This window comes from Leptosomus discolor, chromosome 2, assembly GCF_034619465.1.
Source record: "Leptosomus discolor isolate bLepDis1 chromosome 2, bLepDis1.hap2, whole genome shotgun sequence".
Classification (NCBI taxonomy): Eukaryota; Metazoa; Chordata; class Aves; order Leptosomiformes; family Leptosomidae; genus Leptosomus; species Leptosomus discolor.
The window spans coordinates 65,784,683-65,807,837 of record NC_141392.1 but is presented as its reverse complement, the minus strand read 5'-3'; the positions used below and the strand labels follow the sequence as shown (position 1 = coordinate 65,807,837).

Below are 23,155 nucleotides of genomic sequence, written 5' to 3'. Positions count from 1 at the left end.
TACACACTGTTGGCTCATGTTCATCTTATCATCCACTAGCACCCCCAAGTCCTTCCCTGCAGGACTGCTCCATTTATAAGCATTGGCCAGATCTCCTCTCAGTCTTCTTGTCTCCAGGCTAAAGAGCCCCAGATCTCTCAGTCTTTCCTCATAGGAGAGATACTCCTGTCCCCTAGTCATCTTCATAGCCCTCTGCTGGACTCTTTCCAGTAGTTCCCTGTCCCTCTTGAGCTGGGGAGCCTGGACACAAGACTCCAGATGTGGCCTCACCAGGGCAGAGTAGTGGGGGAGGAGAACCTCCCACGACCTGCTGGCCACACTCTTCTTAATGCACCCCAGGATACCATTGGCCTTCTTGGCCACAAGGGCACAGTGCTGGCTCATGGGTAACTTGAACAAGACCGGACCCAGTACTGACCCCTGACGAACACTGCTAGCCACAGGCCTCCATCTGGACTCTGTGCCACTGACCACAACCGTCTGAGCTCTGTTCTTCAACCAGTTCTCAGTCCACCTCACTGTCCACTCATCTATCCCACACTTCCTAAGCTTATCTGTGAGGATGTTGTAGGAGACAATTTCAAAAGCCTTTCTGAAGTTGAGATAGACAACATCCACTGCTCTCCCCTCATTCACCCAGTCATGCCATCATAGAAGCCTATCAGGTTGGTCAAGCATGATTTCCCCGTGATGAATCCATGTTGACTACTCCTGATAACCTTGTTTTCCTCCACACGTGTAGAGAGGACATCCAGAATGAACTGTTCCATCATCTTTCCAAGGATGGAGGTGAGGCTGACTGGCCTGTAGTTTCCTGGGTCCTCCTTCTTGCCCTTTTTAAAGATTAGAGTTGACATTGGCTTTCCTTCTCTTCTGGAAACCAATTAAAAACACTGGATACTGGTTCTGAAACTGTAACTTCAAATAGTCCATGTTGATTAATTATAAAACTCACAGGAAGTTGAATGATTATATTTGCTGTATAGACTTTTATTAAGGTTTAAAGAAGTTATTTATAATTCCATCTGAGGTTTCATTTAATATATTTTTTTTAATGTATGTGTTCTTTTGAAACGCTGTCTTCAAATTCTCATAATGTACCATTCTTATTTATTTCTAACTTGAGGCCTGATTTCTACACTTTGTATATTGAAGAACCAGATTCTTCTGGACATTCATTTGGACCAGTTAGTGGTGGTGTAAGTAGTTTTTGTGTTTTTCTTATACTAAACCACACTGAAGATGGTGCTGTACTATGAACTTAATCGACTTATAAACTTGGAAAGGATAGTAGGTCAAAAATTACCATGACTGTTTTACCAGTTTTATTAAGAACTCTTGCTTGTGATTGACCCTTTGGTTATGATTCCAACACTGTTTGTGAATCAAAAGAGCTGTAAACCAAACAGACTGGCAGAAAATCATTTCAGGACATACTATTAGAAATAATATTAATGCTTGTATTTAGACTGAACTTTAATTTTATTGCCAAGTGATATTTGTAAGCATGTGGCCTCACAAATCTTCAGAGCTGTCTTTTATTTATTCCTAACACTGTACTTCAATGTTTTTTAATTTGTAACCCCAAAAGATTACATTTTTACTTGCATGAGGGCAAAAAGGTCAGTCTTTAAGGAGCTTAGGACTTATCATATCAGCTCCTTCCTGGAACGGTCTTGTTTAATATATCTGAAATTGATCTTCAGCAAAAAGCCCTGTTGTAGTGGACAAGGACAGAAAAAATGATCTTTGTAGGATAGTTTTAGGCTCCCTAATTGGAAAGGGAACTCCATTTCTCTTTGTACATAAAGGGCTTAAAACCCCGTTATTGTGCGTGTAATTGTATGTGTGTACATTGTCTATGCACACGAGACATTCAAGAGAGTGCTGCAGAGTCAGGGGAACAAGAAGACTGCAAATGCTCAGACGTGGAGTCCTCAGACTCACTCGGGTATCATCCTTGCTGTAGGACTTACAGGAAGACTATAAGTCAGCTGCTCCAGCTGGGGAAGAGCCATCCTCTGTGAATGTCTGTAGAGTGGGTTGTGCTGGATTTCTCCCATATTTCTTCAGTGGCAGTCAGTGGTGTTCTGTAGGAAGTTTAAAGGGACTGTGTATATAAGAGAAGGGCACCATGCCTTTTTGGATGCTACACTAGTTTTATAGATAACATGTATATGTAAATATTTTTGGAACACTACTTATTGCTAATACAACCACATGGTCATACTACAACAAAAATTGTATTTTATGTTATAAATCTGGTATTTTACATAAATTTGGGGGTAAGAAACAAGTTTGCTCAAATGTGTTAATTTTTTCTTTCAATAAACATTTTTAAAGCTCAGTTTTTCTAAGGTAATAGAAAAAAATTAATTGTGAGTCTTTTTTTAAGTCACGTATTGTGTGGTAGGGTAGTGGAATCCTGCACGTCTATACTCTAGTGGTGATGGAGAAAGAAAAGAAGCAGCAATATTAAGAACCTGAAATCTGACAGAAAAGCTCACTTTTTTTCAGACTTCGATGACTACTTTTAAGTGAGAACTTGAAATCAGAAAGAAAAATTCTAATTAAACTAGTTTATCTCACAGGTAATCAAAGCCTTACAGATAGCAGATCAAGCACTGGGGATGCTAATGGATGGACTTAAACAAAGAAACCTGCACAAATGTGTGAACGTCATTGTTTTAGCTGATCATGGTAAAGTATACAGTTATTTTTTCAATCTAAATTTTACTGGTTTATTCCTCTGTGTAATATGTGTGCTTCCTAGCTTTAATGTATTTTGTAATTCACTTTATCTTCCTTGCCATGTATTGTAGATAAAAAAATAACTGTTTCTATATTGTCCTTTAGGGATGGACATGACCTACTGCAGACAGTTAGAATACATGACTAATTACTTCAATGAGATTGATTTCTACATATATGCTGGGCCTGCAGCTCGGATTCGAGCAAGAAATGTGCCACAGGACTATTTTACCTGTAAGTGTGGACCAATCGACCAATCTTGAGCTTGCACACCCAATATAATAGGAAATAAATAAATAAATAAAGGGGAAAATGGATCATCTGTAGTAATAGCCAGAGTGAATAGCTTTCTGTTTCACTTAACTTGGTTTAAACAGGGGTGTTTTTTTGCAAGAACAACACCTTTAGTTGAAATTGAAGGTTAGAAAAGCTTGTTGCAGACTCTGGTTTGCATTTTCTTGGCATGTGGAAAGATGAAGTACAGATAGTTTTATTGTTTTGGACTGGAAATTCAGGTCTTCTGTAAGCTCATTGCTCTTCACAGATTTCTTGTGCAACACTGGCAGAGTCAGTCTTTTTGAAGCAGTGACTATTTCTAACTATGTGTACAAAGTTACAGAATCTGAATCTTAGCACAGAGGGATCTAAGCCTTGGTTGAGCCCTTTAGCTAGTATCACGAAAGAACACAAAATTGAAACCATGTAAGCTGACTGACTTTGAGTAGATACTGTGCTACCGTACTGAAAGGAAAAAAAACATCCCCAAACTTTCTGTATCAGGGAAAAGAACGGAGAGAGGTAAAAACATGGATATGCTCTATTTAGTGGGTTTATAGAATTCATAACTTATTCTAAAAGGCATAATTCTTGCAGATCTCAAATAAAAGCTGGGATCACATTGTACTTTTTATTTCTCTTTTCTAACTATATTTATATTTGTAGGCACAATATTTATACAACATAAAGCAGACTTCACTTGGTTTACATAGAAGTCAGTCTAAGTCAGGAGAAGAGTAATAAGCAGAGGAGAGAATAATGATATTTTGTATGTGTCAATCTCAATATAATTGTTGACTGATTTCTGCTAATGGTCTTACTTTTTTCTGAAGGAATTTTCCTTCTGTAAAGTGCTCAGATTTGTTTTTTAGAACACTAATGTCTAAAGGTTAAAGTCACTCTCTGAAAATGCAGAAGGTGAGAGTACTAAGACTGGATTTTTCTCTGTGACTGCCGCTGGAAGTGGAATACAAGACAAGCGCTTCAGGTCCAGTTCAATGTAAAAAAGCTTGTACTTCAAACAGAGGTTAGGTGGGAGAAGAAAATTTGGTTCTGATGATGTGTCAGGTTTAGGTGTAGGCAGTCATCACCATGGTAGTTTTCTACAGTCTGTCTTGATGCACCTGAAGTGCTAGGTACTTCCACAGGCTACCACATTTACAGAGAGTTACTCTTGGAAACACAACATTCCTACCTGTGGAAGGTTATAGTTACTATAATCTTCACAGGCTGATAAAGAAATTCAATTTTATGGACAAAAAGCATGTTGAAATCTTTCTCATAAGGCTTTGAACATTCAGCTGTTTGACTATATGTTAATTCATCTTTTCTTTTTAACAGTTGACTCAGAAGGAATTGTTAAAAACCTCACAGTGAGTAAATACTTTAATAATTTTTCCTCATAGTTCTTCTTAATAGGAATCCGATCAAAAAGCACAGTTTGTGAGAAACTGAGACTACAGTGCCAGTTTAGACAGTGTACTGATTCCAGTGTATCGTAGGAGGCAGTTCTAGAAATTGTTTAAAGATGGTGCACAAAGGTTTGCCATGGGGGATCTCTGTTCAGAGCAAAAGAGTTTTCTGTACTTCACTTCGAAAGAGAAAAAGTGGCTGACTTCATGTGGAGAAAGCAGGGTGTATCTTCATTTTAAAACAGGATACAACACAGAGATGCTTTAGATAATAGGCATCTGTTAGCTCTGGACCATGAGTGCTGCACACAGGCTAGGCTAAAGCAACTTTTCCATGCAACAGATAATGACCTTGTAGAGCACATTGGCATAGAGCGTTGTAGAGGCTGGAAATATAAATAGGAAGTGGGGATTTTAGACAAATTTATGGAGGACAGGCCTGTAAGGCCTGTTAAACATGATCCACAAGCAACCTCTGACTCAAGAAATCCCTGAAGCCTAGAGGAAAATGAGAAGGTACAAGAAAGAATGTTCATTCAATACGTGACTTGTTTTTACACACTTTCTCTTAAGTATCTGATTCAAGAAGTTCTAGAAATCTGATTGGAAACAGAGTACTAGGCAAGGTGGACCTTTGGCGTGAGGCCGTACAGCTCCTTCAGGATCTTTTACGACATATCGCTTAAGTACTGACAGTGCTTTTAGGTATCCTGCACTTCCACTGGCCCCCATAGTGATAGTTCTGCTTGGATCTCTGCCATACTGTGTGGACTTAGCACTTCAGGGCAGGTCCAAGCTTGTCTGTGTCTCCCATGTAGACCATTGCTCCTTGTGGGTACGCTCTGTGACATCTGAGCTCTGAAGGGTGCAGACAAAGGAGTACGGAATAGAGCACAAAACAAAGGAAGACCAAGCCTATTTCTTTTACTGAAAGGTGATACGACAGTGCATGTTTTTCCATAGATAATTCACTGCCTTTTTTTCTTTTTAGTGTTCATTAGTATATATTAATACATGTGAGATGAATATGGTGGACAAACTAAATACTTGTAAGAAAGTTGTCTTTTTTGTATTTCTTTGCATTTGTAATTTACAGTGAGTTACACATTTAAACTTCTTGCTCTCTGTGTATTGTCATAATTTTTCCTTCTTTCCTTCATTGCCAGTTTGTTTTCTATTCTGTGACTCGCCCAAGCAGCACATAGATGTTCTGATACTTTTAGAATAAGTGCTGTCAGCTCGGAAAAATTCTGGGCCGTCTCAGCTGGGTGTATTTCTCACACTTCACCACTAGAGGTCTTCCTTTAACCTTTTGAACAACCGTTGTGCACTATTGTATGTAGCTTTAGCCTGCCATTGAAGTCCAAAGGGCAGTGAACGTTACGTTTTAATTTTTTCTTGATTCTGAATGCCTAAGAACACGTCCTTTATTCCCCAGAATACAAAGCAGATGCGGGAGTAGGGTATCAATGGTTTTGAACAGCAGAAGGAGCTTTTTCAGTGCTACATTCCCTATCCCATTGTATGATGTAGGGCCTGTCATATCAAAGAGCATTAATGTGAGGGGAATAGCACAATCTGCATGTTCGCAGCCCCAGTTGAAACTGCAGCTGCTAATAGTTACAGGGATGTGACATCTCTGCCTTAGAGGAATATCCTGGTAACAGGACAATTCCTCTTGCCTTTTCTATTCATAAATAGTGTATTTTGTCCCTTTCAGGTTCTTAGAATGAGGGGTTTGGGCAGAGAAGGGAGTTGTGTGTTGTATATTAATTGCTAATCAATAGACATAAAGTCATATTATATGTTGATCTACTCTGTTTTCCCCTTTAATTAGATTATCCTTTGTAGAAAGACCTCCTGTCCTGGGCTAGCAAACCTGCTGAATCCTTATTTTTCATGTTCCTGGGTTCCACTATGCTTCTTTGATGACTATCCAGGCACACTTACTCTCATTTCACACATTAATGTCATTCTGAGCAGAGTATACAGTTCTAGTACTTAGAGGTGAAGATGTCAGATCAGACTCAAAGCGTGCTGTAGTGTGCACACCCTGTGTGGTAAAACAGGTCCACTTCTTCGGCTTACCCAGCCTCCTAGCAGCTCTTCCCTCAGCGTTTTAGATGTTCTGTGTTGTCCCAGAGCTGAATTACTTGTCAGGAGCCACACTTCTGAAACATTGCCATGATGCTTGCAGCCAGCTGGAATGGCTCCTGATGGCCATATGTAGTTAAATCTTTGCAGTATGTCATATGGTTGTCATTAGGCTCTCAATGCCAAACTCGTTCATGGCATGCCTGCTAACACAACAGTTATATTAATTGTTGTATTAATGTGGATGTAAAATCTAAGGCCTTCAGCTAACAGCTGAGCACTGGACATTTACACGGCATGAGAGTACATGTTCTGTCTAACTACTAAAACCCTAGACTGTGCTACGTTATGTATACTTGGTTTTCTTTGTTATTTATTGAATGGTAAAGTAATAGAAGATGGCAGAAATAAACAGCCAGGGAACTTTCTTTTGTAGAGTGCAATCTTACGTACTAGATGCCAGTGACATTAGTATGGATATATGGACTAAGCATTACTACTAAATGTCTTTCAGCCTTAGGAGTACTTTTACCACAGTATTTGTGAAACTTGCTATGCATAGTGTACCAGTATATTTTCAAACAGTTCCCCAAAAAAGCCACTTTTCCTTCCATTGTTTCTTGGGCTAAAAATGAGATCTGCAGGGTATCGCAGAAGATATCTGTGAATAATGTGCTTTGTGCTTACATTCCTGTCACTAAGGGGCCTGTCATAACTTTGAATTATGGGTTTATTTTTGATACTGAGCAAAACTCATGACTGGACTCTTTCCTCTTGCACAGTGCAAAAGATCCCCTCAGCACTTCAAGCCTTATCTGACGCCTGACTTGCCAAAACGATTCCACTATGCTAACAACATTCGTATTGATAAAGTTCATCTTTTGGTGGATCAACAGTGGCTGGCTGTGAGGTAACATAATCTGTGTGACTGTTACCTTATCTTTTTCATTCCATTTTCATCCTTTTAACTGCCCTCACGGATGCCTCATTTCCTATTTGGCTTTAGACTCGTTACATTTCCATGTTTGTTACATTTAAGATCTCACTATGTATAAAAAGGAAATGAGCCTTATACATAAAGCCAAGAATGTATTATTAGTACAGTTCAAATCTTAACAGTCTAATAAAAGAATCATCATTACTCCAGATCAAATTTTTACAGAAAAAAAAAAAGGAAGGAAAAAGAAAATAAATAAATGAATGCTACTACACAGAAAAAGTCTCAAAAATAATGCAGTTAAAATTCTTATACAAAGCCTTCCTAGTATCTGGTATTACAGTCACTCCTCTGCTGCCTTTCTGGGTCCTAAGGTCGGTGGCTTCAGTCTGGATGTGTGGATACGGCCAGTAATCAGCATTATGAGTCCTTTGCCAGGAGGAATACAATGTGATGTTTCTTTTTCCTCACTTTTTCCTTCCTATACGTGTGGCTAACACTACAGCTTGTTCATTCTTCACTGGCCTGCAAGTTAACTTTACATCTCAGTTCACTATAGACAGAGTGCATTCTACATGTGTTAGATATTTGTTCTTTATTCTCTTTCTTTCTTCTAAGTCTGGTTTTGCTCAGTTCCAGATCTGCATTTCCTTAATTGACCATTGGAGAGTTGTTTATAGCTTTGGGGTCTCCATTTTATGCAGAATAACTAATTATTACTGCTATCTGTATAAAAAATATGTCTTTGCCATGCAGAGATAAGCTGATAACAGATTAGACACAACCACCTTGTCATTGTAAAAAATTGTTCTAAGAGCTAAACAAAACCAATAGCTTTGAGCAAGTCAAGAGCAGTTCAGATAAGCCTTAGTCCTGAGGCTTTGAAAACTCAATACAAAGCCTGCGGTGTTAGTAGCAATACTGTATTTACTGAGCTACAGTGTTGCCGTAGGAGAAGCATGAGCTGACTTGGAATTTCAAGACATTTAAATAATAGAAAGTACTCGATCAGTACATGACTTGGTTCTTTGTTTTGATGCAACCAAATAATTGTCCTGTACATATAAAAATAAATGCCCACTGAAAAATCTCATATTCACCCATTTTTAACTGTGCTCAAATATTCTTGTGCCTCTGAAAACAGGATACATGTGCATGTCAGCTGTGCATTGAATCAGTATGGGATGACTATCTCTCTGTCTTTCTGTATATCTCAGCAACGGGTAAATTGAAACAAATGTTAGTCATTATAAGTCAGACTATTCTGACATGTTATTAATTCTGTAACCCCCGCACACACATCCACATCTCTCCTTCACCTTTCAGAATCCATGTCTTGTAAGGCAAAATACCTTGCAATCTTATTTGTATTGTTCCACAGAGGCTAACAGCAGAGTTCTCCCATTATAAGTTTTCTATAAAAATGCAGATACCAGAGAATATAACTGAGGAATTCTTCCTAAGCAGATTACACTTGTTCTGAAACTTGTAGGTATGTAAAGGCCTCACTTAAAACATAGCCATTTTTTCATTTTATTTTGAAAACACTGATTCGCTGTACACTCTATACCTACCTAGGATAATTTATTTCTGTCCATAGCAATCTCTGTTACAGAAGAAATCTTCATAAAAGGGAACACTGGATGAGCAAAATGTACTACAATATTATGCCAGAGTCTGTTCTTATGATATGATCTAGAGTCCAGTGAGTCAGGATGACTGTTTTAACTGGTTCTATTTGTGCCATTTTTATTTACACCATATGATGGTTTCTTCTTAGGGACGGAACTTACACGTATTGCGATAGGGGTAACCATGGCTATAACAATGAATTTAAAAGTATGCAGGTAAGATGATTTTGATCAAAGTCTTGCACCTTCTTATATAGAAAATCATGATGTGCTAAGTGAACCATCAGAACACTAAATATATATAGCAGAGTGCTTTTTCTTCTGTGTCACCCAGACATGTAAACTGTGAGTACATACTGGGTCCACATATTCCTATTGCCTTTCATCGATGTGTACGAGGCCTGCTTCCTTGGGATCCTGTAGTAAAACTTGTCTGGGCTCACCTTAACTCTGTGGAGCCAGATAGACTACAGCAAACCAAGCATACCATGTTTAGCTACGAGACACTGAATTCTTTCATTCTTTCATTCTTTCATTCTTTCATTCTTTCATTCTTTCATTCTTTCATTCTTTCATTCTTTCATTCTTCTACTGAAGCAATGGCTGAAAAATCTCCATAGGCTCTGGGAGTGCAGTTGAGCATCTGTGCTCGAATAAACTAAATCTCATTGTCTCTGCTTATCTTACAAGACTTAATCATATCACCAGAGCAAAAAAGTCATTAGTATAACCTGTATGTTAGTATAGCCTATGTTGCAGTTTAATCTCATTTTCACTTTTGGTTACAGTGAAAATATTATGAGGTCTTGAGCTTTTGGTTTTTCATGTACTTTCTGTGATGTAAACCTTTAAGTAAGTTCAAGCATGCCACTACTAGTCCCATATTCTGTGCCTAAGAATTAGATTCTTCCAGATCTTCACAACTATATTAAAACCATATGTCAATATACTGATCAGAATGGTGCTGAATATTTGTATGGAAAGAAAAGATGAATTCTGGTGACCACGCAAATGTTAATCAAAGATAAACCTCATGCTGGTGGCACAATGACAGGAAAATTTTTTCCTTCAAAGGAGAAAAATGTCTTAATGTTGTCTTTTAAAAATAAATTAAAAATTCCTTTTCTGTTATGGGAACATAAAAGTATGATTTTAGAACAGATCATTGTCCTGTTTAGTCATGTTTCCTGTATCTTATGGCAGGAAGCTCAGGAGGCTTATAAAGTAGCAGAGACTAATGTGAGACTGTTGGTATCTACGTTGTGCTACAATGCTTGCAGACCCCAGCGAGGGCCACCCAGCACTACATTGTACCATAGGTGGTACTGATGCAGGTCTCTGCTCAGCTTGGGATCGGTCCCTGCTTTAGCCATGGCTATCGGCTCTTAATTGACCCAAAGACTTTTGAGAATGCAACATGTATTCAAACACACAAATGTACGAACACCCTCCCACACTCACACACACCCCCACCCCAATGCTTATACTTCTGTCTCAATATTAGCCTTTATATAGGATCTGCGAGTGTCATAACTGTGTTTGCTGAAATGACATTGTTACTGGCTGTTGCAATGAAAACGTTTAAAGGTGTGAATTTGAAACAAAGCAAACAATAATTTTTGTAAGTATGCATGAAAATATTAAAGAACATCCCCCCACCCTGATTCATTATATAATGTAACGTATCCTGAGAAATGGATTTATGTTTTGCATTTTTCTTCAAATTATCCGCAATGGGCAAAATTTGCCTTCTTTACCCGAACAATCCTGTGTTTTAACTTTTAAGACTGTGAAAAGATTGTATTTTGTTTCAGTGTCCCTGTTTCCATAAAATGCAACTGAATTGTTTCTGAGTTTGAATTCCTTTAGATAACAACTTTTGTTTTATTACAATCTAGGCTATATTCTTAGCATATGGCCCAAGCTTTAAAGAGAAAACAGAAGTGGATGCTTTCGAAAACATTGAGGTTTACAACCTTATGTGTGGTGAGTAGAAACAGTCCAGTACTTTAGATGACAAACCAACAGTGTTTTCAAATACCAATGGTGTAAGAGCTAAAAGAAGTATAACTAAAAATTAAGTGAACTCGTTCAGAAGCTAGGTTTTTCACACAAAACACTGAAGTCATGCTTTTTTGCCTTCTGTACAGTGCTAAAACATTCACTGCCAAAAATGGTTCTGCTTTGAAGGTTGTTTCCGATTGCAGAAGGATTCCACTAAAGAATTAGAGAAGCATTCCTGCCACGTAGGCTTGAAATGATGCCTGTGGAATAATTGCAGGAAACGAATCTATAGAGAGTTACTGTTCTTGCTCACAGCTTGAGACAGACCAATGCAGTCCTGGCAGTAAGCATTAGGAAGTATGTGCCTCACAAATATGGATTAAGGCATCACACAAAAATGCAAAAAGCTAGTACGCTGCATAATGTGATGCATTTGCAATCACATTTGTACTCTGCATTAAATCATCTATATCTTACGAATTTTATGGCAATGTATAAAATTGTATCAACAGTATGCAAATACAGAATTACCGAATCTTGATGCAGTGGAAGAGAGCAATGAACCTTCATACCTACAAGATTGCAAGTTGATGGCAAGTTTAGATAACAGAATAAGCTATTTCTTTTGTATTTAGAATGAATACATAGGAAATGCGTAGAATTGGAAAGATAAGGGCTTTTAAAAATGCCATTTTAGTCTTAAAATATGTTTACAAATTTCAAATGCTTCAACAGATTTGCTGCATATTACACCAGCACCAAACAATGGAACACATGGCAGCTTGAATCACCTCCTAAAAAATCCTTTTTACAATCCTTCACATGCAAAGGAAGACTCATCTCCTTCTTCATGTCCAGTTTCCCATCTGACTCCCATAGATAACCTGGGATGCTCATGCACACATGTAAGTAGGGGCTTCTGGGGTCTTTTAATCATCTTTGTCAAGTGTGTTTTCTTTTCTTTGTTTTTCTAAAATATGGATTAATTCTGAGTGATTCTCTTATATTTTACAGATAACAAATGTTTCAGTACTAAATGAGAGGTTAAATCTCACCACAGAAGAAAGTAAGTAGAAAGAAATGAAAAGGACAGCAATATTTTTAAATCTATGCCTGGTTTAGATTTTATATTACTGGTTTCAGTGGGAATTTTTGCGGTGTTAATTACAATTTAAAGTGATGTAGGAAAGCTAAGTCAGAAGCATAACATTACAGAATCACAGAATGGTAGAAGGGCCCCTGAAGATCATTTGGTCCAACCCCCAATAATGCAGGTTCACCTACAGCAGGTTGCACAGGTGGGTTTGAATGTCTCCAGAGAAGGAGACTTCACAACCTCCCTGGGCAGCCTGTTCCACTGCTCTGAAATGTTCTTTCTTTTTTCATTGCGTTTCTTTAAATAATGCTAATTGATACTGTTACAGCAACATTTATGCATAGGAAACAGATCTGAATTCCATTAAAATCTTTGAAAAAAGCCGTACAGGTTTTAGTGGGCTTCAGAGACTTGCAGGCTATATGCCATAACTCTTGTTCCCCACCTTGTAACCATAACTTTGCCTTTCTCTGATCAAAGCCTCCCATTTATATTTCTGAGTGCTTTTTATGGGGTTTCTGCGAATTTTAGGAAGCATTGTAATTCTTCCTAGAAAATAAGATGTAAATTTCACTCCACCTTCAAGGTAAGTTCGAAAGATTGATGTTGGTATGAAACTGCAAAGAAACAATGCAAGTCTGATATATTACATCCACTTTTGTTTGTTAAGCGTGACGTGAAAACTATTTTCTACATTTTTTATTCCACTTACGAGCTAAAAGCTTAAAGAAACACATGCCCATGTTTACTGTTGGTTTCATTTGTATTTATTAATGTTTTAATTTACATTTTTCTCTGCTCTCTTAAACCTTTGTGCCATCCAAAATGTTACGGAAAAAGGAATCAATAATTATTGTTTAAATTCTAGTAATGAAGGCAAACTCATATCATTTGCCATATGGGAGACCCAGAGTTCTTCAGAAGGAGAATGTCTACTGCCTCCTTTCCCATCATCAGTATGTGAGTGGATACAGCTATGATATCTGGATGCCGCTGTGGACTGCATACACTGTGAATAAGCCTGTAGGTTATCAAATATCTGTACTGTTCTTAAACATGTAAGATTGAAAATGTGGTTCATTCATCAGGAATCCTGGTTAAGGACTGATGGATATCATGTGACTAAGGCCCTTATGTCTGAAAAAGAAAAAGCATCTCTGATATCTTTTAAATTTCAACTATCTTAAAATACTCTAAAAATTGGGAATGGCCATCTGTTAGGGACACAAAGGATATGGAAGAATAGATCTGCGGGTAAGCTGGTTCCATTAAGCCTGTTCTGTAAACAGGATAAGGTGTTAAAACAGTGCTGCAACTTGCCTGTCAGTTCCTGAGGAAAAGCAGGCTGTGATTTCCAAAATCAGAAGCTTTTAAGCTTTCCTATGAATATCATGAACTTTCTCCTATTAACAAACCTTTGTACAACTCTGCAAGACAGTTTGTACTAATGCATATTTCTGTATGTTCTGTTTATTTGCTCTCTATTACATTATATAATTCCTAAAAAATATAATTATAGATGAATGAACTTCTGAGAATTCAAGGGTATGTGGCTCTGGAATAAATTCATAGAATCATAGAATACCAGGTTGAAAGGGACCTGAAGGGTCATAGAATCACAGAATGGTTTGGGTTGGAAGGGACCTCAAAGATCGTCTAGTTCCAACCCCCCTGCCATGGCAGGGACACCTCCCACTAGACCAGGTTGCTCAAGGCTCCATCCAACCTGGAGCCTTCATCTGGTCCAACCATCATCTGGTCCAACCATGCTTGGGAAAACCACGTTCTAGACAAGATGGCCCAGCACCCTGTGCAGTTGAATCTTAAAAGCGTCCAGCATTGGGAACTCCACCACTTCCCTGGGAAGATTATTCCAATGGCTGATTGTTCTTGTGAAAAATTTTCCTCTTGTGTCTAATTGGAATATGCTCAGGAGTAAGTTGTACACATTACCCCTTGTCTTTTCCATGTGACTCCTTGTAAAGAGGGAGTCTCCATCTTCTTTGTAGCCACACTTTAAATACTGGAACATGGTAACACTGTCCCCCCTAAGCCTTCTTTTCTCAAGGACGAACAAACCCAAGTCTGTCAGCCTTTCCTCATATAGCAGGCTTCCCAGTCTGTGTGGCCCTTTTCTGGACCCTTTCCAGCCTGTCCACATCTTTTTTGTACAGCAGGGACCAAAACTGAACACAGTATTCCAGGTGTGGCCTGAAAATTGTTTGAATTTTCAAGGCCAGTAAACTAGTGGACATTCATGGGCTTAATTTACCCTATAATTTGACCCTTTTTCTAGGTTGCTCTGAGGAAATAGCTTTTATGTTGATTATTCTGTCTGAAGAGAACTGTTATTGATGACTGCATGATTTCTTATTCTGTCAGTACAAATATGGGGAAATTTTTTTAATCAAATATATGCTGCTAGAATGTTAGCATTTCAGAAAGTTTTACTCCATACTTTCTATTGATTTTTCACAATCTGGGCGAAGGGTCAAAAATCCAGCCCTAAGAAGTCTTAAAGTCTAGTGAAACAAATGTCCATTTCAGCAAAGATTGGTTTTGCTTCATTACATTTGTAATGTTCTAAATTATAACAGCAGTGGATGGATAGAGGGATAGAGCTAATGCCTTTGACCGTATGCTTTGACTACAATACTTGGGAATGACAGAAAACTGCAATTTCTACAGTTTTTATTGCATCCTAGGTTATTTATCTTGTGGATAAAGCCTGTGCAGTGATTTACACAATTTGTAAGGGGCATTTCTTGACATTAGGTAGCTATAAAGAAGGGCCTAAACAATAAAATAGATGATGCAGGCTGGAGTTTTGCTGGTTTTGTGTGATTTGGAAGTTTTGAAACCGGGCTGGCTGATCAAGCCTGCACAGCATTATTGCACCTGTATGTGATATCAGATTATATAGGTTGAAGTCTTAAATTATATCAGATAGAGTTTTAGTTACTTAGTATTCTCAGCCAAAGGAAAATTTAAGATTGAAGGACATTTGTTTTCTTGAGGTTTTATACTCATCTGACAGGGAGGAAGGTAGATTTTCTTGCAAATAGATAATCCCTCCACCTGCCTTCAGACACATGTGGAATTTAAAAAGCTTTGCTATGTAGAATCACTGAACTTTACTATAAAGATATATTAAAATATATAACAATCTAATCTATCCTGCAATGGGATGAACACAGCAAAGAGACAACTTATCTACTCAGGTAGCAAAGGCAATCTTTTGTCTTTTATATTTCATTCCATGTGGTATATATATTTTCCATTGATATACGACCTGACCTTAAAGTGGGCATCTATAGGAATTCTCATAAAAGTAAGTAAAGAAATTAAATCAAGGAGTACAAAAAGGCACAAGAAGAACATTCTAGTTCTTTATTTCCGCTTGGTTTGAACCAATCAAAATCAACAATGTACTGACAATCAATTTAGATGTTTAATTACCATTTATAAAGGTATAAAGCAAATAAATATGGCCCGTTCTTACCAAAAGGAACATAAATTACATGTAAATTAGTATGAAAAAGAAAATGTAGTTAAACACAGAAAAGCATATTCTGATGTTTTAGTCAATGCTATTGTCAAATGATGATAAAGGTTATAGAAAAGACAGTAAAGGTTACAGAAACAATCATACTCATCAGAGTCACTTTTGGCCAGGTCTTAGCTAGCGTGCATGTTAACGTGTCTCAGTGAAGTTAGTGAAGCGAGCTGGTAAAATGTACTGAATTTACTATGGGCTTATTTAGCTTTAACTCTTCAGCGGCACAGACTCTTGTTGTGGAGATACCACCCTGAGGTGCTAAGATGAGGTGATAGTGTCATCTTTATATACTAGCTGCTTTGCAGGAGGATGTGACATCAAGTTTGTGTTTCCAGAAATATGTAAAAGTGACGAATGAGCCAAACTTGTCACCTGTTTTTGCCTAAGGTATAACCTTATTTTGCTACTACAATTTTACATGCTGCATAAGGATTTCCCTGAATTACCTAAAAACAGAAGTAGAGGAAAAACACTAGGCAAAAAATGTCAGCATCCATTACTTGCATTGACCTGATTCACTATGAAAATAGAAGATTCAATGAAGTCTGTTCTAGAAAGTTAAAACCATGCAAAGCATTGGCTTAGCCACAGCCGTGGGTGTGATACTTTTTTTTTTTTCCCTTTTCACAGGAAAACACATCTCCTCTTCCTCCCACTGTTTCAGACTGTCTGCGGGCTGATGTTAGAATCCCTGTTGCTCGGAGCCAAAATTGTTCCAACTACCCAGAAGGGCTGACCTTCATCCGCAGTTTCCTCTATCCTCCCAGTGAGCATGGTTCTTTTTATAGCTAGAGCTTAGAAAGTCTTAATCAGCTGGATGTGGGTTTATGTTTAAACATATACCCAAACACCAAAACAAACTTCTTCGGATCAGCATGTTGGGCAGAAAAAGGTTTCCAGTGTTTGTAGACTGACCAAAGCAGGGCAACTGCTACTTGTATCTAAATATTTTCAGTTTAGAACATTTAAGTTTCTCTTTAAAAAATGGAACAACTTGAATGTGATGAAAACTAGTTAGAAAGATGTAAAGGGTTGGAGTGAAGGGCTGTCTCTCTTCGTCTGTATGAATATTAATTTCCTATTGTCAAAGTAGACAAATACTTTCTTGAACAGATTGTACAAACAAATTTGGAGATATGTTTGCAGTAGGATCATATGCTAATTCTTAAATGTAAAATGTAACTGAATTACCTATACCTGCAATTTATAGAGAAATATGAATCAAGTACATTTTTGTATGGTATTTCATTAATTTACACTTTGTTCTTTTATGTAGACTTCAACTCATCTGCTTCTGAACAGTATGACGCCTTACTCACCAGCAATATTGTCCCCATGTATACAGCTTTCAGAGGTAGGTTGCAAAGTCTTGATAGATTTTGATCAATTTCCTGTAATGATAGTTCTGGATTTGATAAAGCTGTGACAAGGACTTAAAAGCATTAATGCATGGCCTGTAGTATTTTCAGATCTTGTGCAAATATATTTTAAACTTTTTAAATGTAGGTGTTCGAAATTTTAAAATGCACCTATGATCCAAGATAATTTTTTTTCTGTGTGTAGTCCTGTCTGACTTAGATGTACCTGTTCACTTTTGAATTTTCTCTTATTCTCCTGTGTGCTGCTAGCTATGAAACTGTCACGGAAATATCCCCTCAGGGAAATTCTCAAGGTGAATGAAAATGGGACGTTTTCTTTCCTTTTGCAAGGTCTCAAGAGAAGACAGGATGAACTTTGTGGACAATGCCCTGATACAGTGCCTGTTTCATCAAGTAGAAACTCAAACCAGACAATATTAATATTGGAATATTTATTTCAGGCAGATGTTTCTATTATACAAGTGCTGTAAGCTACATTAACTCTTTCCATCCAGCCTGACTCACATTTGTTTGTAATCACCGATAAGAAACATTCTACAACTGCATGTTGTCCTGTTTTACTCTTAAGCTCAGACTCGTTTTCTTAGAAAAAGGATAGAAAGAGGAATTGCATGAGGAAAAACTGGAGGAAAAGCAATGATGTAACTACCTTTCTAATGCATTCAGACCTTGTTTATTTATTCACTCATGTCATATAAAAAACAGAGATCCAGAAAATCTAAGTGGCTTTAATCTTCCAAGTAAATCAAAAACATTATGAAAAATCCAGTTTTCCAAGGAAAACTCTACAAGAGATTTAAACTTACAAGAAGTTACTTTAGACCATAAGCAAGAAGTAAATCAACAGGGGATGCCCTCAATACCCCAAATCCATCTGGGTTTTTTTGCCACGATAGCTGTAAATATTCAAATAGTCTCACTATCTTTCATCCTACAAATTGTATTTTTTCAAATAACATCTGTGAAATAAGCCAAATTGTCTAGTGCTATTTGACATGAGCTCTGTAGAGATAGGCTAGCTCTCAGGTGGTGAATATTCCTCTCACAAAGCCATTGTCTCAGTTTCTACTAATTGGCACAGTTGCAGGTGCTAGCAGATAGGCCAGAAATGAATGACCTCTCAGCTCTAGAATTGTAGCTTCAGCTTCAGATCAGGTGCATTATCTCCTTGGGCCTTGCAAAGCTGTGCCGTGCCTCTTTCAATGGTGAGTGGGAATTTGTTCCTTCTGATGAAATCCAAATTTTGTGTAACAAAAAGGCAGCTTAGTTTGGAACATTTTGTTATTCATCGATAGCAAAAAAGGAAATACGTTCTTTTTCTTTAGTGTTGAAATAACTTCAAATCTGTGTTAAATATGCTTGTATTTTCTTTTAATGACAGAGATATGGGACTATTTCCATAATGTGCTTCTTCAGGAGTATGCTAGAGAAAGGAATGGAGTAAATGTTATCAGCGGACCCGTGTTTGATTACAATTATGATGGCCATTTTGATACTCTCGATGAAATTAAGCAGTAAGTACATGGAAAAGCTGAGAGTCAAACTCCAGATTATTTCCCACTGTATTTCTACACAAACAAACTTCTATTTAAAAAGAACAAGTGTCAAAGAGAATGGAGTATTCCCTTTATAATACTGCATCCACTGTTACTCACAGAACAGCAAATACTCTTGCAAACAGAGTTGCAAGTAGACATTGAAGTTCCAGTAAAGAGAAAAAAGCTTCGCAGTTACATGTGTATCTATGTACGCATGCACTGATACAGACCAATTTGTTTCCCAAGCTTATGCCTAGATTTTTGGGCCTCTGCAACAGAAATACTGGGAGAATATATGCCATCTAACTACGCAGATGTGCTTAAGCATAATTTTCCTCACTTTCATGGTGTGCTCACCCACCTGTTTGTTGTTTCTCCCTGTTGTCTCAAGCTGATACGTTTTCTCAAAGATTAGATTTCTGTGTTTGCCTTCACTGAATCATGTAACTGGGAATGTAAAATGTTATGTTCTTGAGCAGTACCTTTGCATAGCTATGGCTTACACAGGTCACTTAAACGTACCTAGAACTTGTCAGACCTTCTAGTGAGCTTTGGTAGCATGAAAAAATACATTTAAAAAACGATCTGTATGTAAAAACAGGAATAAGAGAAGACTAACATTAAAAAATCTATAAAAGATAAAGACTAATTATTTGTTAGTGAATGAGGACAGAAGGACCAAAAAAAAAAAAAAGAGTAAGAACAAACAACTTAGATTTTTTCCAAATATAGGGGAAACGCCTTGTGACAGTAAGAACACTTAAGTAGTAGAAAAGTGCTGGGAAATCTGCACAGCTGAATCTGTCACTGGAGATGTTTTATTCAAGGCTAGACTTAATACCACATCTGTCAAAAATGGTTTGAGAATGGGAAAATCAGCTCTGCCACGAAGTAAGAGGGTGGAAGGGAGGAGAGACTAGAACTTCCTTCCAAGCAGAATGCTGTAATACCCAGTTGACCACATAATGTTGTCTACAGTTTGGAATAAGCATGTTTTATTCAGCATGGTTAGTCAGTGGTACAAAGCAGTATAATGATTTCAGAGATGGTGTTTTGTTGAATACTGAAGATGTACAGCAAATCTGGGAAGCTTTCAGCTCGTCCTAAGTTTATACACAAAAGTGACTATGTTCATGGAATAGCCGGAAAAGGGAGGCAAAGACATTTTCAGTCATGTATCCTAAACTCTTTCTATAGCACATAGCCACAAGTCATCATTCTGGCATTTCTTAAATGCTGGCAAGGAACCAGGGGCTAATTTTCTCATAATTTTTCTCCAATTCAGTTTCACATGGCTGAAATTCTTAATGTAATGAAGGGCAAATACGATGCTCTATCCTGCCTCTTCCAGATGTGGAGTTCTCTGGCTTTGGCAAAATAGAGTGTTGACCATGTAAGAAATCCTGCTGGTTTCAGTGGGACTGCTTGTAGCAAAAAGACTAATCCATGCGTGTTTGGCTGTTTGTGAAACAGAAAGTGAGGCTGTTTATCCCATCAGGTATTTATTTCAATTATAAAATAAATAGAAGTCATACAGTAGTGAAAGATCTATGCTGAGATAAGTTCTATAAAATACTAATGGCATCAGTGGTTTTAATACTTGATATCTACGTAAATCCCTCGATTAACATTTGTTTTGTAGGCATGTAAACAACACAGAAATCCCTGTCCCAACCCATTACTTTGTGGTTCTGACTAGCTGCAAGAACAAGTCCTATACTCCCCTGAACTGTTCAGGCTCCTTGGATGTTTCGTCTTTTATCATTCCTCATCGACCTGACAACACTGAAAGCTGTGCTGTAAGTATAGTTCTATGCTCCTGTGTGCCAATGAGCTTTGTGAACGGATTCCCAGTGGGATCCAGTCATCTGGAGAATCTTTAGAAGTCTAAGTGTGTAATTAATTCATTCCCCATGAGTTGAGAGTGAGTTGAGAGATAAACCAATGACTAGGAGAGCAAGAAGCTCCAGGAGAGGTAGCTGGAAATTAGTGAGCTAATAGGAAGCAAGGAAGAAGAAGAAAGGAGGGTTTGATAAGAGGACTTGGAAATGCCGTCACCTGAGAAGGGCTAAGAACAGCAGCACAGCCAACAGGATGATTAGATACCTTTATGGAAAGTGGCAGGATAAACTTACTCCAGAGGTATCAGAGGACTTTGACTATTACTCCCTTCAGGGTAGCTAGAATTCCTTCACTCCCTTGTTCCACCTTCATGAGAAATTAGACAGTAGGCATTTAGATGGATGTTCTGCAGTTGAAATTCATATTTGAATGAAATGAAATCTATGCTTACCACTAACAGTGTAAATAAATCTCGTGTTTTGTAGCAAACAAAATCAATTAGCTGAGTGTAATATGTATGGGGATGCAGAATGTTCCTTAGCTCAGTGAGTGTATTACAGAGTCTCCCCACACACAAGTGTAGCTCCACAGACTTTAACTGGACCTCAAAGCAATACAATTGTGTTTGTTTAGTTTATTTATAACTTTGAACTCATAACTCCAGACAGGTGCAAGCTTGTGCTGCTTAGAAACAACTTGGGTGTCTCCTCATTTGTGGTGTGGATAATCCACAACTGCCTAGTGTGGTTAAGAGTTGACTGAATATACAGAGTAAATAATTTGAATTAATTAGTCTTTATACTTTAGAAATTAACACCTGTTAGTTCTAAAATTTAGCGACAAACTCCAAATATTGTTGGACTTTATATTCGTTGTATCTTGCAGTGATGTAAATTTAGCGAACCATTTCTGTCAGAAGCAGATATTAACAGAAAAGCAAATTACCACCTGTTTGCAAAAAAAACATCGTAGTAGAAGATTGATTGATTAGTGCTTACATTTCCATTGTTTTCCCTGTCTATCTAGCAATTGCTATTGCCGTCCAACAGTCAAGACTGTAAGGACTTTGTTCAGGTTGTCAGGTGGCTGTTGTTTGGCTAGCCTGAGCACTGCAGCTAATTTATACTGTAACTAAACCTATCCTTACATGTATGTTTAAAATATGACTCAACTGTACTTTGTCGTTAAAAGACATACTTGTTATTTCAGCATAATTTTGCTTGTCTTTTACTTAGGAGGTGGGGAGAGAGGAAATCCATCTGATTCTGTTTAAATGAGATCCCTATATGCAAGGCTGTAAAGATGTCTAGGAAAACCTGAAAGAAGTCTTACCAACTGGAGGCCTTTTGTCTGTCAAACCAGTTCAAACACTGGTTATTGTCTAACACCACCACCAAACAACAGAGTGCCTTTTATGTGCTTGAACATTGTTCTTGTCTGTTTTGGCAGGAAAATAAGTCACTTTCTGAATGGGTTGAAGAAAGAGTTCAGGCTCATTCTGCACGTGTTCGGGATGTGGAGCTGCTAACCGGGCTTGACTTTTACCAGGAAAGAAATGAATCTATCTCCGAGATCTTACAGCTAAAGACATTTTTGCCAGTATTTGAGACTGAAATTAACTGAGTATCTGTTAAAAAATTGACAGTGCTTGGAAGAAAGCAGATTTAAGTGATTCAACTTTTTTTTCCGTGCTAAAGTATGCAGGAAACATGACTACAGCTCTTCTGTACAAAAGCACACCTAGAGGAGCTAATTTCTTTGCTCAGATTCATGTTCTTTGGTCAAGTGCTTTGTGCCAACTGAATAAAAATTACCTAAAGTAAATGAAATCATCATTCCTGAGCCAGGCTTTCAAAATGGAGATTATTTTATTAGTAGTGGTTTGAAAAAAACCTGCAAAAGGAACCCATTTCACAGTAGAGAGACCCCAGAATTGTAAATTGTGTAGAAAATATTTCTATAATGGAGTTGGAAAGTGAAACAGGAGAGTGTGTGGGTTTTCCCGTGCTTTTATCAGAGAAATTATGGTTATCTAATACCAGTATGTCCTGAAATGTTCTGAATTTCTCTTTCTCACTTACTAATTCACACGGAAACTGCTATGTATTTAAAAAACATATTTAGACTCATAAAAAGTTTGTATATGGTGGAAGTGTCTTCTATGATCATCTCCTGTGTTTTCCACTTGGGTTAATTCATTATGCTAGTAACGAGTGAAGTGAAGTTAGAGTAAAAGAGCTATATTCTGAATGTGCCCTTCAGAAATCTTAAAGCATTCTGAACATGAAGAAGTAAAGGAAACACTCTCGACAGAAGAATTTTGTCTGAACATTTACCTGTATTTGCAACAACAATTTCAAAATGCCTCGCAATACCTAAATGTTTGTGTTTATTTTTAAATAGTTAAACCTGAGATTAGAGCACAAAATTAGTGGTGGCATCTGAAAAATAGTGCTCCTTTCCCTAGTGACTTTACACACAGAAACTCTCTAACTCATGCTGTGCTGTACAGAAGTTGCTACTGAGGACAGGTAAGTGGGACAAGGCAGTGGAAATTCCCAGATTCTGCTGTTACAGAAATGTCACGTGCTAATTGCATGTTGAGCTGATTTTTTCCACTGAAAATGTGGCTAGGT

The 23,155-nt window shown here is 37.7% G+C and overlaps 1 protein-coding gene across 3 annotated transcripts in view; it reads left to right on the top strand.

The window, feature by feature from the left end:
- ENPP3 (ectonucleotide pyrophosphatase/phosphodiesterase 3) overlaps window positions 1–22,666 on the top strand; it is a 44,439-nt gene extending 21,773 nt beyond the window's left edge. For 2 of the 3 annotated variants that reach the window (XM_086482415.1, XM_086482417.1), the window contains exons 11-25: window positions 1,127–1,199; window positions 2,592–2,700; window positions 2,857–2,985; window positions 4,369–4,400; window positions 7,316–7,443; window positions 9,251–9,317; window positions 11,000–11,087; window positions 11,841–12,010; window positions 12,120–12,171; window positions 13,070–13,224; window positions 16,391–16,526; window positions 17,037–17,114; window positions 18,521–18,653; window positions 20,320–20,476; window positions 21,969–22,666. In XM_086482415.1, the coding sequence (XP_086338541.1) occupies window positions 1,127–1,199; window positions 2,592–2,700; window positions 2,857–2,985; window positions 4,369–4,400; window positions 7,316–7,443; window positions 9,251–9,317; window positions 11,000–11,087; window positions 11,841–12,010; window positions 12,120–12,171; window positions 13,070–13,224; window positions 16,391–16,526; window positions 17,037–17,114; window positions 18,521–18,653; window positions 20,320–20,476; window positions 21,969–22,142 (1,681 nt within the window). In that variant the 3' untranslated portion in view covers window positions 22,143–22,666. Of the gene's footprint in view, window positions 1–1,126; window positions 1,200–2,591; window positions 2,701–2,856; window positions 2,986–4,368; window positions 4,401–7,315; window positions 7,444–9,250; window positions 9,318–10,999; window positions 11,088–11,840; window positions 12,030–12,119; window positions 12,172–13,069; window positions 13,225–16,390; window positions 16,527–17,036; window positions 17,115–18,520; window positions 18,654–20,319; window positions 20,477–21,968 lie in introns of all 3 variants that reach the window. The other variant, XM_086482416.1, reaches the window with a different exon arrangement.
- Window positions 22,667–23,155: the final 489 nt, after the last annotated feature.